Source organism: Ictidomys tridecemlineatus, chromosome 1, assembly GCF_052094955.1.
Source record: "Ictidomys tridecemlineatus isolate mIctTri1 chromosome 1, mIctTri1.hap1, whole genome shotgun sequence".
Taxonomy (NCBI): domain Eukaryota; kingdom Metazoa; phylum Chordata; class Mammalia; order Rodentia; family Sciuridae; genus Ictidomys; species Ictidomys tridecemlineatus.
In genome coordinates this window covers 33,294,675-33,315,020 of record NC_135477.1, presented here as the reverse complement: position 1 = coordinate 33,315,020, position 20,346 = coordinate 33,294,675, and the positions used below count along the sequence as shown (strand labels likewise).

Here is a 20,346-nt window from a genome sequence, read left to right as displayed (position 1 = left end):
AGGAAGGAACCTAAACCTATGCATCCAGGGGAATAGAATGTCTTGTATAATATTTATATGGTGTAAATTTAACTTAGAATACAAATTATATTGTTAAAACTGTCAGCAGATTTTATTGGCTAAAGAAATAGCTTTTCTTTTTTTAGAATCAGTGATAGCCTACTAAGTTTAATCTTTGATGGGCCAGCGATATTTACACATAAACTTTGAGTAAATAAAATACCTACTTATAATATTAGGTTTCAGGATTGAGAAACATATTTCTTTATAATGATGTTTAATATATGTTTGGCTGATATATCATAACAGCCATGAAGACAGCCTCTCAAGATTTATACTTTGTCCCTTTTTAATTTAGATAATAAGCCTAAAAATTGGTATTGATGGAATGAGAAAGAGCTGCACTCAGCTTTTTCTGTTAGTGAGCTATTCATAAGAGAAATAAAGGCTTCAAACTAGAGGTCAAGTTGTTGTTATTGTCACTGTCTGCTTTTAAGGCCAGAGAGCATTGTAAGTTCATGTAAATATTGTGTTCTGAATTGCAACATCCAGCATGACCACATTTCATTGTATAATTGTTGCAGATTTTATGCCAACTTTTTTTCAAAACAGTGGGGTGTGACCATTATGTGAAGCTTTTTAAAATAATAAATTGTGCTGGTATTACTTAGAAATCATTTATTACTAACCTGTCTTTGGTCCAAGAGTAAGTTGCACAAACTACTTGAGAATATATGTTAAAATTGAATAGTACAAATTGATGTACATTATCTTCATGACAGTTTAGCCAGTTTAGTGAACATTTTCTGGTCTTTATAAAGAAGTTAACTTATTGTTATTAATTTGTACATTATAGTCAAAATACTACACTTGAGAAAATTTACTATAGTGTTGTGAAGCGTAAACTGACAAAATCTAATCATCTGCATCTGAAGATTCTGTGCTTGCTATCATTGATTTTGTTATCTGACACATTGTCCTCAGTGCTTCTCATGTAAAATGTATTGATAATACATCAGTACTGCAGCATTCTAAGCCAATTGCTCAAGTCAGCTTTCTGAAATATACTGACAATGAACAAGTGCTGAAAATTCTAGGCTCTTGGCTTTTAGTGTGGGCAAAAACAAATGGCACATCCATATGCCACTGGTGGAATACATTGCTATTACATTTACCTTTTAAGCAGCATAACAAACAGAATTAATCTATGCAATGATTATGCTGTGAATGATTATTAACCAATTTTTGGACTGAAAAAATAGAGTGCAACAATTATGTAGTGAAATACAGTACCTCCTTTCCTCTGTCCATCCTTCTAAGTATCCAATGATAAATGATACTTACTTTTTTGTGTGTGTGTCAGGCATTATGGTAGGTATTGGAGATATAAAGTTGAAAATGACATAGTCCCAGCTTTAGAATGATTCTATAATCTAATGTGAATAAAGACAACTAAGTCATCAATTATAATACAGTTGCCTAACGACTCCTTGGTTTTGGAGGAGTGTGAGAGGATATAAGAATTCATAGCATAAATAATGCATTTTCTTGGTGGATTAGTTTTATTTGATTATTTTTGAAGAAAGCATAATTTTTATATGGAAACAAAGTAAAAATAATGAGGTAGATCTGAAATTTGTATGTATTATTGAGGTAAAACAGGAGACTTCAAAACCAGTTTATACTGTTGCAGCAGGATCTGTCCCATGTTAGGTGTTCATTCCAATACTTTGGTTGGAAAATGTGAGAATTATTATATTGTCTATAGGGGCTATGATAGAAATGTAGAGGGTCCTTTGAGGTCACAGAGTTAGGGCAGCTCACTGTAGCCACCATTGCAGGTCTGTTGTTTTTTGAACAAGTAAATAATTTCTTTAGTAAATTTGTAGACCCCTGGGAATAGCCATATAACTATAGCAAATCTGAAAAGAAAACTGTTGTCTAGTTCTAGGGAAATATGAGTTGGTTTGATGAGCCAATAATGATTTACTGACTCACTTTCAAATTCTACTAAGGTTAAATGGTCATTTATATGGTTGCAGTAAAGCCTTCTTGGTGATAGTAGGTCATTTTTTTTTGAAGCTTATGACAATTTTATTGAATAACTGAATTTCTGTGCCTTAATAGAAAGAATGAAATGAATAAAGATGCTTTGCTACATTTTTCTTTTTTTCTCCAGAATTACACAATCTCATTTATTGGTGCATTATAGTTGTATATAATGATGGAATTTGTTACTTATTTATATATGCATTCAATATGCTATGTTTATTTCTATCTTTATTGTAAATCACTCTTTGCAGTAAACTTTTGATATTTTTCTTTCTTTGTAGATTTGGTGTAAGTTTTTGTGTTTGGTTAATTCTAAAACAGTTGTGTTTTTGTTTGGTATGTTGGGTCAGAATCAGTGAATCTCAGTTGAGAAAGAAAATTTAATTCTCAAATAACTAAAGTCCAAACTTCTAATTCCAGTTCATGGAAGAAATATTAGAAATTTCTGAATAGTATAATTTTTACTAGGTTAATGTCTCAATTATAGGTATCAACATATGCAAGTGTTCCAGGTTCAAAAAATATATATATAAAATGTTCAATATCTACCTATCTATAAAATATTCAACATGTGAAAATTAAAATATTTTTATTTACTTTGAAACATATAATATTTATCAGAAAATATTAAGCTAATTCAATGTAGTGAAGACTATGATTTTGTAATATATCATTGCCTGTTTTAATTATTTTAATCTCTCAAAATGCTCTTTTTTTCCATTTTAAATGCTAAAATGTTATTTTTTGAATGCAGTGCTGGAAATGTATAGTAAACTAAAAGAACAGATGAGTGCAAAAAGGTAAGTTGGTTTCTTTCTTGTTATTTTAAATAAGCTTTTTTCCTATTACTGAAAGCACAGATAAACTTACTATAAAGCATAGTGAATTATGTGAATTTTGCTTTGTACTTCACATTAACCTTTTGTTCATGTAATTTGCTTATCAGGATCACCCAAGAAAGCAAACTTCAGTCACTTATTTATGAATATTTGTTGTTTTTGATATCAAAGTGATAATATTGATAAAGGGTAAATAGAGAGCTAAACAGGAATGAGAAAATTTTTATTAACTTGCCAGTGTACTAATACTGCATACAATCAAGGGCTTACAGACATAATGTGGAGTGAAGGCCAAGCGCAGTTTTGACCATCAGGGCTATTGTTCATATTCTGTTTTATAAAGAAATAAATACATGACAAAAGAAAAATAATTTAAATCATTTATTGATTGCCATTAGAGCATTAGCTATAACGATATTTAAAATGTTTTAAAATGAACAATTTTAAAGTAACATGGAAAAGCCAGAATAAATAAGACATATTTGGACTAGGAAAATATTTCTTCTTGATTTATTAATAATCATTTCATTTTCACAGCACATTATATACAAATCTATGATCAAAGATTTGTGTATGCTCTGCTTTATAGTGCTACACATTGAATTTCATTAGGCTTTACCAGTTGGTATTAATTAGTAGAATTATTTTTTTCCTTATTAGTAAATAAGACAATATATATTTATTTTGTGTGTATACTATTAATGTATCCTCTTTTTTCTGTTGTTGTACATCCTCATGTTTTAAAGATTCAAATAGTAGTTTTATGTGTTTGTTGCAAAAAAAACAAAAAACAAAACAAAAATCAAGCATCACCTTCCTTAATTTTCATATACCATTCCTACTTCATAGAGGCAAAATTATCTTTCTTTTTTTTTAAAAAATTGCTTTTTGTTGTAGATGGACAGAAAACTTTTATTTATTTATTTTTATGTGGTGCTGCTGAGGAGCAAACCAGTGCCTCACATGACTAGACAAGTGCTCCACCACTGAACCCCAGCTCCCAATTTTCTTTCTTAACTGATTATTTTGGCATTTACATTTATGTATTCAAATAACTAACTTTTATTATTATCTTATTATTTTCTGGTTTAGGGTATTAATTTATTTTTTCAATAATAAAATCCAATATTTATATAAATATATAAATATTAAAATGTTTTAAATTATCCCCTGAATGTCTTATATCTTCTTCCCTGAAAACATTGTTTGGTATGTCTTTTTTATTTCTTTTAATCTAGAACAGTTCTCCTGCCTTTCTTCATTTTTCATGAAAAAGTCCAGGACAATTCTTAAAGACTGCATTTTAGATTTGTCTGTTTGTTTCCTCATGATTAGATTCAGGTTAAATGTTTTGGCAAGAGTATGATATAAGTGGTCATTGTGTACCTCTTCATCTTATGACATGAGAAGGCATTTACTGTTAGGTTGTTTCTAGCTAATGCTAAATTTGATCATTTGGTTAAGGGGACTAGATCTCTTTTGGAAAGGTTTATTTTTATCTCTGCAATTAATAAGTAATCTGTGAAGTGACACTTTGATACCTGTTTCCTAATAATCTTTTACCCAGTGGTTTTAGGATTCTTGCTTTAATCAGTTATTATATGGGACTTATAGTTTCTTTTTAAAATGCTATCATTGCTGACTTTTTCATATAAAGAATTTTCCTTTCATCTGCCTTTTCCTTGCTTCTGATTATTGCTATGGATTTATGAATTTTTAATAATAAATGTCTCATAATTTATTAATGTCATTATTCCATTTGATGCATAGATTGTTATAAATTTTGCTAGAGAAACCCTCAAGCCAGTTTCTTTGTCCTCATTTGTCTTTGTATACTTTCTTGCTTGTTGTACAATAAGATGATCTAGCATCTCATTTTATTTTTCTTGCCCCAAACTTGGAAACAATTCTTTAAGGTACATTGGTCCCTCTAAGTCAGTAATGGTATTTAGAATAATTAAGATCTGCATATAAGATGGGCTTATTGTCCACACACACACACACACACACACACACACACACATATACAAACAGTGCCCCCCTTCCTCTGTCTCATTCCTTCTGTCTTCCAGGATTGCCATTGAGAAGTTTGAAGATTACCACCTTTGCCATTGAGAAGTTTGAAGTCATTGTGATTTCTCCTTCATTTGTGACCTATTTTTTTTTTTTGGTACTGGGGATTGAACTTGGGGTCACCCAGCCCTATTTTGTATTTTATTTAGAGACAGAGTCTCTAAATAATGAGTTGCTTAGTGCCTCACTTTTGCTGAAGCTTACTTTGAACTCGAAATCCTCCTGCCTCAGCCTCCCCAGCTGCTGGGATTATAGGTGTGTGCCATCATGCCCAGCAGTAACCTATCTTTTCTTGAGATCTAATTTTTTTTTTATGACATGCTTTGGTATAGGTCTATTTACTTCCATTGTGCTGGATACTTTAAATTTAATAAAAGGGGAGACTCCTTTTAACTTAGAAACTGTTCTTTAATCTGATAATGCCTTTAAATGCTAGGAAATTTTCTTGAATAATTTTTTTCCTTCTATTTTCTGGATTTTCTCTCCAGGACAGGTATTAATGTTCAGTCTTTTAGATTGGGTCTCTTCTTGGCTTTTTAAAAATCTTTTTTGTCTTAAAAACTGACATTTTTATAATTAAGTAACAATCCATTTTATTTCTGAAAATATTCATTGTTCTGAATGGAGCTCGTGTGAAATGAGTATAAGTAGTCCAGCTTTCTTTTGGTTAATGTCTACATGGTATATATTTCTCCTATTATACTTTTTCAATCTAATTCTTTATATTTAAAGTAGATTTCTTGTACACAACATGTAATTGGGCACTTCTTTTTTTTATCCAATGTGACAATTGATCTCATTTAACTGGTGTGTATATTAACATTTGACATGATTATTGATATATTTGGATTCAATTCTATCTTCTTGCTAGCTGTTTTCAATTTATACCATCTTTGTGCCCCTTGTTTTTCCCCTTCTCTTGGATCCATTGACCACTTTTGAAATTATTTTTGTGTGGAGATATATATATATATACACACACACACATATATAAAATTTGTGATTTTAACCATTTTAAGCATACAAGTCAGTGGCATTAATTATATTCACAATGTTGTGCAATACTCTCTATGTTTCTAAAATTTTGTCATCACCTAAAACAGGTACCCTCTAATCATTACTCAATACCTTCCCTATTTTCACCTTCCCCAACAAGTCTTAGAACAAACTATATTCTACTATCTTAATGGCTTTGTCAATTCTATATATTTTATATAAATGGAATAATACAGTATTTGTCCTCTCATGTATAGTTTATTCATTAGCATGTTTTCAAAGTCATATGGGTTGTAGCATGTATCAGACCTTCATTTATTTTATTGGCTGAATAATATTCCATAGTATTATGCATTACCCTGCATTTATCCGTTCATCTGCTTATGGATATCTGGATTGTTTCTAACTCTTGGATATGCAAATAATTCTGCAATAAAAATAAACATACAAATAAAAAAATCTTTTTTGTCTTTATTATTTCTTTTTTAAAATATTTTTGAGTTGTTGATGGACCTTTATTTATTTGTATGTGGTGCTGAGACTAGAACCGAGTGCCTCACGCATGCTAGGCAAGTGCGCTACCACTGAGCCACAACCCCAGCCCTGTCTTTATTATTTCTATGTAATTTCTTTATCTTTATTTTTCAGAGAGTATGCAGTTTTTTATTTTCCTATTCTGCTGTCTGATTTTAATTTCCAGGAAGTTTCCCTCACCCCATACTGGAAATCAAACCCAATAGAACTCAATTTTGATCTCTAATTTTTTGATTTATAGTGTTTTCTCTGAACTCTTTTGAGATTTTAGATGTGTACTGTCCTTACATGGTATATTTCCTCTAAATTTTAGATGTGTACTGTCCTTACATGGTATATTTCCTCTAAATTTTAATATTTGTTTTTATTTCTGCCTTTCCTGTTACAGACATTTCTTAGATGTTTGGTAATTGATTACTCTTATTAAAATGTGGTATATATAACAAACTGATTAGAAGCTCTGGAGCTTCTAATGAGACTTAATTATGAGTTTCCCTATATGGTTGGTTATTTAGTTGGGCTCTTTTTGGCTGGGAAATTTCTATCATTAATTAATATCTTGAGGTCTTTCTTCTGGGTTTGTTAGATTACCCAGAGGAAACTTCCTCTGTCTTCTGTCTAGAGGGTAAAAAGTCTCACTGCTAGCATTCTGGGATTTCAGTTGAGGAAGAGGACTCTAGTGTATGTGGGTTCAACTAATCTTCTTGTTTCTGAACCAGTACTATGGTCCTCAGTCTTGGCTGGTGTCCCCTATTCAGAGATTGTTTCAGTCTCCTTAGCCTTTTCCAGTATGGGTAAAGGATGGTTACTTACAGGCTTGGAATGGAGAAGAGAATTTAGAGTCTGTTTCACATTTTTCAACCACATTCCTTATGTTATTTTTAATTTAATTTTTAATGCAGATGCATAAAAGTTGTACGTTTGTACATTTGATGTTTTGATACATATATATTTTGTATAGTGTTAAACCAGGATAAATATATCTATTTCCTTAAACATTTATCATTTCTTTATGGTGAAAACATTCAACATATTCCTTATTTTTGTCCTCCTTTCACCCCTACTTCCAGAAACAGTAGGTTTCTTATCAATTCCTGAGTCTTTTGCAGATTTTAAAGAATAAATTAGATCATTCTTGGTTTCTCTACTTTTGGCTTAAGATTCAGTTTTCTCAGGTTTGCTGAGTTCTTACCACTTGCATAGGCAGTTTTCCAGCTTCTAAAATTTTATTCTTTTTTTTTTCTTTTCTTTCCATCGGAGTGGGCTTATGCTTTAAAAAAAAACAAAAACAAAAACAAACAAAGAAAAAACAAAAAACCAAAACCAAAACAAAAAAAAACCAAAAAAACCTTTGTTCATTGGTGTTTCATAAAGAAGTGAAAGTGAAAACATATTCAGTCTGCAAACTTGCTGCATTTTAGGACCCCATTTCCCTTTCTTTGATTTATGGTGTCCTGTCATTTTGTTGTAAAGGTGCCCTGCCATTTTGTTGTAAAGGTTAAGTATTTATACTAGGTAATAAGGTAGATAACAGAATGGACAGATTTTATTCTTGCCAGTCAACCAGAGATTGCAAATTCATGACCTACAGAGTCAAACACTCACAGATGTATTTGCTTTAACTTATATAGTATTTACAAATTTTGTAGTAGTTACTATCACTTCAAATTTGTTTTTTTAAAAAAATATTAATTTCTATTCAGATGACTTCCTAGTCTGATTCTCATGACTTAAGCTCAAGTTTACTTGATTCCTTTTGAATCTTTTCACTTGGTTATTTCACTCATCATGTTCAACATGTCTGAGGTAGGCTTAAAATCTGTATATTTTGGAACTTGGCCTGTTTTCTGTCAGATGTGTTATAAAATATTTTCTCTATTTATAGTGCATTTTTTATTTTTAGTTTTTTTGCTGAGTAGTTTTTAAGTTGACTTTTTATTATAACATAAACAAAAATGCACAGATCATAAATCTGCAACTCCATGAATTTTTTAATATGTAAACACACCTGTGTAACCACCAAGATCAAGATGTTGAATGTTATTACTACTTGTAAAGGTTTTGCCACAAGACATAGAATACTTCCATTACTCCTACAAAGTTTCCTCACCCACTTTCAAAACAATTCCTCCTCCATGTTCCAGAAATAACACTTTCTAATTTCTATCACCATATTATTAGTTTTATGTATTTTAGAATTAATATAAATGAAATCATTGTCACTCCAGATAATGTTTTCTGAGATCTGCTTTTGCATAGTTTGTTTCTTTTCATTGCTGAATAGTATTCAATTCTATTGTTTCTTTGAAGAATTCACCAGTTGATGGATATTTGGGGTTGCCTGAAGTTTTGAGGTATTGTTACTAAGACTGGTAACAATTATTAGTGTGCAAATCTTTTTTGTAGGCATGTGTTTATATTTCCCTTTAATAAGTATATATGAGTAGAATTACTGGATTATAGCATAGATGCTTCACAAGAAACCATTAAATAGTTTTCTAAAATAGCTGTATAATTTACACTCTCACCAGCAATCTAAGAGAATTTCATTTGTTTCACATCTTTGCCAACATCTGGCTAATCTGTTTTAGTTGAGTCATTTTGGTAAATGTAAAATAACATATCATTTTAGCTTCGGTTTGCATTTCAGATGTCCTTATGACTGATGTTATATTTCATTTCATTGCTATTTGGTCATTTCTGTATTTCCTTTTGGGAAGTGTCTGTTCAAGTCCACGTGTGTGTATTTTTTGGTAGTACTGGATTTGAACACAGGGGTTCTCTACCATTGCTACATTTCTAGCTCTTTATTTTGAGACAGGGTCTTGCTGTATTACTCATGCTGGCTTTGAACTTGTGCTTCTCCTGCCTCTGCCACCTCAGTAGCTGGGATTTTGGGTGTGCACTACCAGACTCTGCTTATTTTAAAAACAATAGAGTTTATTTTTAGAGCAATTTAGATTTATAGTAATGTTGAACAAAATTTACAGAGTTCCCATATATTCTCCGCTTACTCCCATGCACAGTTTCCTTATAATTAACATCTTGCTTTATATTGTACATGTGTTATAATCAGTGAACCCATATTGGCATATTATTAACTGAAGTCCATAGTTTACATTGGGGAGGGGGTTTCACTCTGTGTTGTACATTTCTATGACAGTTACATAATAACATGTATCCACCATTGTAGTATTATACAGAAGCATTTCACTGCTTGAAAAATCCCCTATTCTCCATCTTTTCTTTATCTGTTCTCTCACAAACCCCTGCCAGTCACTGTCTCTTTTCATTTCTATAGTTTTGACATTTTTGAGGGCTGAGAGTTGGAAGTATGCAGTATATAACATGTTTAGCCTGATAGTATGCATTTAAGCTTCTTTTATCTTCTTATGGCTTGATAACTCATTTTATCACTTAATAACTTTGCATTTTATGGATGTACCGCAGTGTTTATTCTGTCACCAAAGAAGAACATATCAGTTGCTTCAAATTTGGGAGTGATTATGAATAAAGCTGCTATAAACATTCATTTTTAGAGTTTTTAAAAAAATATTTTTTGAGTTGTAGATAGGTACAATGCCTTTATTTTATTTGTGCTGGAGATTGAACCCAGTGCCTCACATATGCTAGGCAGGCATTCTACTACTGAGCCACAACTCCACCTCTCATTTTCAGGTTTTTATGCACACAGGTTTTCAATTCATTTGAGTAAATACCTGGGAGTGCAATTGTTAGGTCATAATGCTTTATTTTCTTTGATTAGTTTTCTGTTTAGGTTTTTTGCCTACTTTTTAATTTGGTTGGTTGTATTTTTATTACTAAGTTTATTTTTTTGTATAGTTTAAATACAAGTCCTTTATTAAATACGGGCTTTGGAAATTTTTCTCCCATTTTATCACTTGTATTTCCATTTTCTTAATAGCGTCTTTACAGAGCACAAGTTTCTAATTTAAATAAAGAGTACCTTTATTTTTTTCCCATGGGTTGTGCTTTGGTATTATTTCTAATATCTCATTGCCAAAACCATCATTATCTAGATTTTTTTCCTATGTTTTATTCTAGGGTTAGAATTTTGTGTTTTACATGTAGGTCTGTGATCCATTTTGAGTTAATTCTTGTGAAAAGTGAAAGTCAGTGGATTTATTTACTTACTTATTTGTTGCACATGGATGTCCAGTTGTTCCAGCAATATTTCCTGAAAAGACTACACTTTTCTATTGGATTTCCTTTGCTTTTTTTTTTTTTGTCAAAAGTCATTTGATTATATTTGTGTGGATGTATTTCTGTGCTTTGTATTCTATTTCTTTGAACTATTTCTCAATCCTTTCACATTTATAACACTGTCTTTTCTTTTACTATAGCTTTATATTATATCTTGAAGGTGAGTAGTGCCAATCTTTTAACTTTGTTCTTCAATATTTTGCTATTCTGAGTCTTTTTTGCCCTTCTATATAAATGATTTTAGAGTTTGATTGACAGTATCCACAAAGTAAACTGCTGAAGTTTTTTGTTGTTGTTGTTATTGTTTGTTTGTTTTTGTGATGCTGGGAGCCAACCCAGTGCCTCACCCATGCCAGGCAAGTGCCCTACCACTGAGTTACAACCCCAGACTTCTGCTGGAGTTGGAAATTGATTGCCAAGATGAAGTTTGGAATTTTTATCTTGATAATATTGAGTCTTTCTTCCTGTGAACATGGAATCTCTCTCCATTTATTTAGATTTTCTTTATTTTCATCAGTTTTGTAGTTTATTTCACATAGATCTTATATATTTTTTGTTAGATTTATTCCTAAACTTTTCATTTGGGGTGGGGTGCTAGTGTGAATAGTATTTCTTTTTAAAAGAGAGAGAGAGAAAGAAGAGAGAAAGAGAGAGAAAGAGAATTTTTTAAATATTTATTTTTCAGTTTTCAGTGGACACAACATCTTTATTTTATTTTTATGTGGTGCTGAGAATCAAACCCAGCGCCCCGTGCATGCCAGGCGAGTGCGTTACCACTTCAGCCACATCCCCTGCCCAATAGTATTGTTTTTAATTTCAAATGCCAGTTGTTCCTTTCTGGAAAGGATTTGTTTATAAGAAAAGCATTTGGCTTTGTGTATTCACTTTGTATATACACTACAACCTTTTAATAATCAGGTATTAGTTTCAGAATTTTTTTGTCAGTTGTTTGGAATCTTCTACATGGACAATCATGTCAACTACAAAGACTTTTCTTTCTTTCTTCCCACTATGAATACCATTTATTTCCTTTTCTTCTTATATTGTGTTATTTACAACTTCCAGTATGATGTTGTTTTAGAAATGGTGAGAGGTGACATTCTTTCATTGTTTTCAATTTCATGGGGTAAAGCATCTTGTTTCTTGCCATTAAATATGAAGTTAGCTTTATATTATTTCTGCTCTTTGTAGTTTGTTAAGGCATATTTTATAGCCCAGAATGTGGTCTGTCTTGGTGAATATCTTATGTGAGCTTGAAAAGAATGTGTATTTGGTAGTTGTTAGATGAAGTATTCTATAAATGTCAGATCCAGTTTATTTTGGTACTTTTTGATTCAATTGTGTCTTTATTAACTGTCTGTTCACTGGATCTGTTAATTATTATTAGAGGAGTGCTGAGGTCTACAGCTATAATAAAGGATTTGTCTATTTGTTTTGCATTTCTATCAGTTTTTGCCTCCCATCCTCTTTGGTAATGCTGAGGATTGAACCCAGGGCCTTGAGTGTGCTAAGCAGACACTCTAACACTAAGCTATATCCCCAGCCATATCTCACATGTTTCTGATACACTGGTGTTAGTCATGTACATAATAGGATCCTTATGTCTCCTTGGAGAATTAACCATTTTACTACAATGTAATCCTTCTTTTTATCTCTGGAAAATTTTCTTGTTCTGAAGTCTGCATGAATATAGTTGTTCTAGCTTTTGTTTGATTAGTGTTAACATAGTATATATTTTCCATCTCTTTATTTTTGAACTTTTTGTATCTTTATGTTTAAAGTGATATTTTTTTAGAGAAATATAGTTGGCTTATCATAAGGGTTATAGAAGAAATTATAGGATAGCTTCATAATCCTTGGGTAAGGAAAGATTTTTTAGACAAAAGTTTCAAAAAATTGATAAATGGAACTTCAAAATTAAAAATTTCTCATCAAAACACATCATTACATTATATACTGTATAAAATTATCATACTGTATCCCACAAATATGTAAAATTATGTATCAGAATAATTTTAAAAAGACTTTTTTTTGTGTGTACCAGGGATTGGACACAGGAGTGTTTTGCTACTAAGCTACATTCTCAGCCCTTTAAAAATTTTATTTAGAGATAGGGTTTCACTGACTTGCATAGGTAAGTTGCTGAGGCTGGCTTTGAACTCTGGATCTTCCTGTCTCAGCCTCCTAAACTGCTGAGATTTTGGGCACACACCACTGCACCCAGCTAAAAAGAGACATCTTTCAGAAAATTAATAAATAAGTCACAGACAGGGGAAAACATTTTTTTTCCCTACTAGGGATTGAACACAGGGGCACTCACCAAATGAGTCATTTCTCCAGCCCCCTCTGCCCCATCCCCCCCGTTTTTAATTTAGAGACAGGGTTTTACTTGATTGCTTAGGGCCTTGCTGAATTGCTGAGGCTAGTTTTAAACTCACTCTCCTCCTGCCTCAGGCTCCCAAATCACTGGGATTATAGGTGTGTGCCGCTGTACCCAGCACAAGGAGAAAACATTTATAGTATTTACATAATATGTAAAGAACTCCTATGAATTTATAATAAAAAGATAAAAAAGATTTAAGAAAGGAACTTCTAGTTTCCTGTCTGGAAACTACTATGTGAATGGTTTGGATGCCATTGCTCCCATCCTCAATTAAAAAAAAAAAAAAAAAAAGCGGAAAGTGAAATTAATTGAAAATCAGCAAGTTTCCTTAATCTACCAAAGAACTGAGTTCACAGGCAAATTGATTCCCCCCAAAACTGGAGAGACCGGCAAAGATAGAATACTGCAATACTGGGAGCAGAATTCACTGTTGGAGTCTAGTAGCAATACTTAAAAGGTGATTAAGCATGTATTAGTTGAATGGTGTGTGTGTGGGTCCCATCTTAGAAAGGTTCCCACAATATTAAACTTTCTGGAGCCATATACTAGATTCTCCAGAAGGAGGAAGAAAAAAGTAACCAGTTTGAAATAGAGTACCCTGTTCTCTTCAACAAAATACTTTGGCAGAATTTTGATATTAATTCCATTACCTTAGTATGTGTTGAGTCAGCAAGACCTCTGATTTCTTCTTGAGTTAGTTTGTACATCTTGTGTTTTTAAAAAGACTTGTAAGTTTTAAAATTTACTGGTATAGAGTTATTAATAATTAATAGTGTTCTCTAGCCATCCTTTTAATATCTGTAGAATCTATTCTAGTATTCCTTTAATTAGAATTAAATCTATTACTTTTTGATGGTAATGGTATGAATTGATTCTATGATGGGAGATACTCTAAATTATATATCAAGTAACTATTATAATTCAGAAATATTATACTTTTCCATTTTTTCCCATTGTAAAATTAAAAACTCGTATAGTTCAATAATAAAAAGACAAACAGTGGGATAGTAAAATTATACTTATATATTTAAAACACTGTGGGGACTATGATGATGCTCTTTATGATATATATTTAGATAAAATTAAATAGTGAAGTTCATATTAGTGTGATGGTTTCAATCTGTAAATTGTATATGGTATATAATGTATGCTTCGTGAATAGAAATAAATGGGAATTTTACTTATTTTAACTAGTAACTCCCGCTGCCCCATTATCAAACCTAAGGCTTCTTGCATGGCAGGAGAGCACTCTACCATTGAGCTACATCCCTAGCCCCTATTACTTCTTTATCATGGGAGTGTTAAATTGGTTAGTTATTTAGACTTTAAAAATTAATGTGATAAGAACTTTATTTATAGAGTTTTATTTTTAACTTCTCACAGGTATTACTCTGCCCTAAAAACTATGGAACAATTAGAGAACGTGTACTTTCCCCGGGTTAGTCAATACCGGTTTTGTCAGCTAATGATAGAAAATCTTCCTAAACTCCGTGAGAATATTAAAGAAATTTCCATGTCTGATCTCAAAGACTTTTTGGAAAGCATTCGAAAACATTCTGACAAAATAGGTGAAACAGCAATGAAACAGGTGAGATTAAAAATAATTTTAATTTAATATTTAATAATCTAGGATATAAAATATATTCCAAGGTTTACTTCTTTAACTTACTTGAAATGGTTTTGTTTGTTTGTTTAGTTTTACCATTTTCTTATCCTTCCTGGTTCTTGTTTAGAATAGATTTTGTAAGTGTTTTCTTTGGATTTATAGCTATTCTATAGTTAAATAAAGTCAGTCTTAACTTTAATTCTTCAGTCACTCTGCTGTAGAAGTGTATTTCAGAGAAGTCTAAAGACTTCAGAACTTCACCTGAATTCTCAGTAATCTTCTCCACTTGTGTGGTGTTACAATAACTTTTGCCAGTGCCAAACCTGTTATAAAATTAGCTTAAAACTGACAGCCACAGAGATAGGAAGTAGCCCTTTTATGCTAAAATTCTAAATTGTTCTCTTTTTTAAAACAAAGTTTTTGAATTAAAAACTCTTACAGTTCAATAATAAAAAGACAAACAATGGTATTTGTGTACTAGAACTGAAATGCATTCTGCTGTCATGTATAACAAATTAGAACAAATAAATAAATTTTAAAAATACAAACAATAGAAAGTATTCAGCAGTTATGAAGTTATAATTCTACCATTTGAGTCTGTGGTTCCACTCCTGATTATTTATCAATTAGAAATGAAACCATGGCCTTATGATGTTCATATCAACTTTTTTCACAATTAGTCAAAAACTGGAAAAAACTCAAATTGCTTTCACAAGTAAAGCAGAATGGATACATTAATTATGGTGTAGTCACACAGTTGAATAATACTTAGCAGTAAAAAGAAAGGAATTACTGATAATATAACACATAGGGATCTCTCAGATAGATATGTTGAACAACAGAAGTTGAGCACAAAAAGGCACTGTTTATATGCAGTTTTAAAGCAGGCAAACAAGATTAAAAAAAATCAATATAGTTGTAGGTAACTAGAAGCTTGAGTGGGAAGATTGCCTGGGAAAGGAAACAAATGAAGACAGAAATATTCTATAACATGATGAAAGTGTACTGTCAAAATTGTACAGCTATGATGTATGTATTTTAATGTACATAAATCGTACTCCAAAGAAAATTGTTTAAAAAAAGGGTATATATGGAATGAGTGGGTAAATGTATAGATGAAACAAGTATGTAAAAATTTATGGTGGATGAGTGTTGCACACCTTCATTCCAGTGACTTGGGAGGTTGAGGCAGGAGGATTGCAAGTTTGAAGCCACCCTAGGCAATAGGGCAAGACCCTGTCTTAAAATAAATGAATAAATAAATAAGAATGTAAAAATATTACTTGGTTAGAGATTATTGGTGGGTACCTGAGAGTATGTTATATTATTTTATTTACTTTGCTTATATTTAGAATTTTCATTGTTGAAAAGTTTTAAAATGATTATGATTTAATTCAAATTTCTAAGGACTGTTAAAACTCATAATAATTATTACATCATAAGAATAAAACAGTGCTCAACCTGATTTCTGATGCCTGAGTTTTTTCCCCCAAGTATCACAAACTACTTTTAAGAAGGTTTTATTTTATTTTTGTAATTTAAAAATTCATCTGTAACAGAAGTTAAATCAGAGGAAATTAAAATTCCATATATGAATTGAATTCCCTATTTTAATCTTTTAAAGGATTATCTATAAATCAGATAATTTCTGTTTTACTTCTAATTTTCTCAGCATTGCATAGTAATATACTATATTCTGTTTTTTTCTCTTTCTATTGTGAAATTCACATAACAAAATTAATTACTTTAAAGTAAAAGATTCAGCTAGTTGGTAAAGATTTTGTACAACCATCATTTCTGTCTAGTTTCAAAACACTTTTCATCACCTCAGAAGGAAACCCTGTGTCCATTAAGTGGTTAGTCATGTCCCATTCTTCCCTCCTTCCAGCCTTTGGCAACTACCAATCTGTGTTATGTCTCTGTGGATTTATCTATTCTGAATATTTTGTATAAATGGAACCATATAATGTATGATCGTTTGTGTCTGGCTCCTCCATGTTAATTTTCTTTATTAATAGATTGTTTACTTGTAGGATGTATTGATTTTGGAAATTCTTTACCACGACCATTTTACTTTACAATAATGTTTTCTGAAATAGCTTAGTTTTTTTCTCAGTTGTAGTTAATTCTTGCGTATGTGTAGATGAATTATACAGACTCAATTTTCAAATGATTTTTGATAGTATCTTTCATTCAGCTTAACATTTAATACTTAGTTGACAAAAAACTTTATTTGCTGTAAATAATAAATAGATAAATAAAGCCACAAAATAGAATTTAAGCCAGACTTACTACCTCTCTCTTCTATGGAAGCCAGGGTTGAGGTCATTTCCCCTACCAATGTGGTGATGAGAATGTGGTCTGTTGTGAGTGATAGTGTAGGAATAGAAATGGTAATTGTAGGTCAGTGGGTTAGGGTTCCAACATCTGGTTAGTAACTTGAAAAAAGTAGAATCTAAGAAGATATGAGAAAATAAATTTCAAAGTCATAGTGCAGGAAAAGAATCCAGAGGTTCTGAATCTAGAAACTATGATTACCCACAGAACTCTTCCAAGGTTAGGAAAGCCCCATGTTTAGAGGGAAATTTATAGCCTTAAATTTACAAATTAGGAAAGAAAGGCTGAAGTCAATGATCTAGTAGTTCCATTTCAGGAACTTAGAGAAATAGAAAATTAAACTCGAAGAAAAAAAGAATAGAAATAAACTTTCCTATGGACAAGTATAAATAAATTACAGTGAATCTCTACATCATGTACAACCACAAGACTGAGATCCTAATTAGAATAAAATGTACTCCATGTTTGTATAAATATGTCAAATTATACTCTCCTGTCATGTGTAACTAAAAAGAACAAATTAAAAAATAAACAATGTGGCCTCTTGGTAATGTTATGAATTAAATTTTCATGATCAGATTACATAAAACAATATAGGAAATGAGATCAGTTATGTTATTTTTCTCAATTTGAAAATGTGAACATATTTTTATCAGTTTGGGGGGTAACAATGTGATCTGAATTTTCCTCGTGGTTTAAGACATATATTAAAGGACATGGAAATGAAAAAAAATGAAAGAATATAAATAAGGACAGATAGCAACATGATAGGAAATAAAATATAGTAAGTTGAATGGCAAAGCCAAAAGTTGGTTCTTCATCTTTTCAAATAAAGTTGATAAACTCCTGCAAGATTGTTTGTAAAGGAAGAGAGGAGGCACATGTATTGAGTAAACAAGCAAACACTGCTACAGATACTATACCTACATTAAAAATATAAGGAAGTATGGACAATATTTTGAACCAGTTTTTACCATAATAAATTTTGAAATAATTTGAATTCTGCTTTCTCCAAAATAGGCACAACAGCAAAAAGCCTTCAGTATTGCTCTGCAGAAGCAAAATAATGTGAAATTTGGGAAGAATATGTATATAAATCATGATAGAATTACAGAAGAAAAGCATGAAATTATATTGAGACATATACTTGAGGAAGAGGATGAGAATGAAGAGGAGGTAATGGGGTTTCTTTATCTATTATTGGATAATTTTTTGGATCATAGTGTATATCTGTGTGACTCTTAGTTTTCCCATGAATTCATGTTGACTCTTCATCTTTCCATTGATGTTGATCAGATTGCAGTAGGTTTGGAATCACCTGAAATTCTGAACTACATAATTGATAGACAAATAGGGCATATTATATATTCAAAAACCATTGATAGTTGGGTCTGGGTGTTTTGCCATAATTAGCAGTAAAAATGTAAACTTAATGACTTTTTTGTAGTAGTCTCACTTTTGAATTATCTTTGGCAAATTTTTTATTTCATAAGGTTTTGACCTTGCCATTTGCCCCAATTCTGGCTAGCTTATGCTTTTTTTTTTCTAGTTGGTGCTGAAATACTGCAAAGTAATTCTATTTTTTATTACAGTTTAAAAATTTTTTTGAAGTCTTAAAAAGTCTACAAACCTTGAAATTATTTTTATTTTTTTTTTTTTTTTTTTTTTTTTTTTTTTTTTTTTTAGAAACATCTTTTCAACATTTTTATTTTATTTTATTTTATTTTTTTTTTTTTTAAAGCTTGATGTTTCTTTTTTTTTTTTTTTTTTTTTTTTTTTTATTGATTTGAAATTATTTTTAAATGTTTATTTTCTGTCACCATTGGTATCCAAATTTATTCTTTTATCTTATTGCATTTTTGATTCCCTTCACAAAGTTTTCTATTGTGTCTTTTATCTTCTTTGAATTCTTCTGAATTTAGTTGAATTTCATTTATATCATAGGGAACCTAGTTACTCTTGGTTATTTATAAGTTTATCAATGAAATCTTTAATTCTTCTAACAATCTAACTGAGACACCATAAGAACTCTTAATTGAATTGTGTGAATGTGTGCTCAAGCTTCCTCTGTAGATGGGGAAATAACTGAGTGTTCATTACATACATTTGTGCTGTATGTCTGAGGATGAGACAAAACACTCTTCTCTGTGTGTATGTATCTGTGTATATATAACATATATTGGTGCACATATATATTCAGTGAATGTCTGTTATCATTCTGAATATAGGCAGCTAAACATTTTCTTGATGTAGAATTAGTGTGTCTTGCTTCATCCCTTGAAATTACATAAGTGATTTTAAAATATACACTTTTGTTCTTTTGTAATATTCAGAGGATCTCTATTTTCTATTCTCTCTAGGAGTTCAAAATAGTAAAAACAGACCATCTAGTTTTCTTACCTCTGCTTTCCCTGGTCTGTTTTGTGTATCTTAGCTACTTAGAGTGTTACAGTCATGCCTTAACCCCAGATCTACACTCTTAGAGTTACCGTGTTGGTTTGCCTGTTCTCTTCTACTGTTAGTAAAATTTGTTTCTATCATTTTTCCCTAATAAGTAACATTATAATAAAAATAATTTAGGAAATGTGTTCTTTAAAAAAGGGTTTCATTCTACTATATTTTATTAGTTCCAAGCTGCAGTTTTTCATATTATAACATTCCAGAAGTTGGTATACATCTCAAAATTGCTGGTGTCATTGTTTCAAATTACTGCATTATTTTTTCTTTAGTGTCCCATAAAATAATAGCGATGGTGTCTTTAATTTGTAGGTATAATGGCAAACCATATGATTTCGATGCTTAGCAGAAGGAACTTTTGTTTTATAGGTAAACCATAAGTTTCATGCATCATTTTACAAAAACAACAATGAAGCATGTAGGTATTTGTAGCAATATTCTGGTTCTCTATCAAGTACAATAAAAATAAACTTTATAATCTAAACTAGTCAACAATGGTAATAAATAGATGAAGAATAAACTACTGAAAAAATGCTATAGTAAAATAAAGCAGGTATTTGTTTATATTGTATGCTTTCAATGGGAGGATTAATTGAATATTATAAAACAAAATCCATGAGTTTTCTTGACTGTGTTATCCAATAGCAGATTAATATTTTAAACTATGATTTTTTAAAAACTGATTTTATTTTTCAGGTCTTAACTGTTCAGGACCTTGTTGATTTTTCCCCTGTTTACCGATGTTTACACATTTATTCTGTTTTGGTAAGAATATTTCATATGTATGTATACATATTTATATTATTTAAAAGGCATGTATGTAGTTTAAGCCTTAAAGAATGATC

The 20,346-nt window shown here is 30.9% G+C and overlaps 1 protein-coding gene across 9 annotated transcripts in view; it reads left to right on the top strand.

The window, feature by feature from the left end:
* Exoc6 (exocyst complex component 6) overlaps nucleotides 1-20,346 on the top strand; it is a 193,190-nt gene that overhangs the window by 51,657 nt on the left and 121,187 nt on the right. For 7 of the 9 annotated variants that reach the window (XR_013434312.1, XM_078037990.1, XM_078038005.1 and 4 more), the window contains 4 exons: nucleotides 2,807-2,852; nucleotides 14,485-14,689; nucleotides 18,065-18,220; nucleotides 20,198-20,266. Coding sequence is in view for 8 of the 9 variants with exons in the window: in XM_078037990.1 (XP_077894116.1) it covers nucleotides 2,807-2,852; nucleotides 14,485-14,689; nucleotides 18,065-18,220; nucleotides 20,198-20,266 (476 nt within the window). In the remaining variant the exon portion in view is untranslated. Of the gene's footprint in view, nucleotides 1-2,806; nucleotides 2,853-10,858; nucleotides 10,879-14,484; nucleotides 14,690-18,064; nucleotides 18,221-20,197; nucleotides 20,267-20,346 lie in introns of those variants that run through there. The other 2 variants (XM_078038032.1, XM_078038026.1) reach the window with 2 other exon arrangements.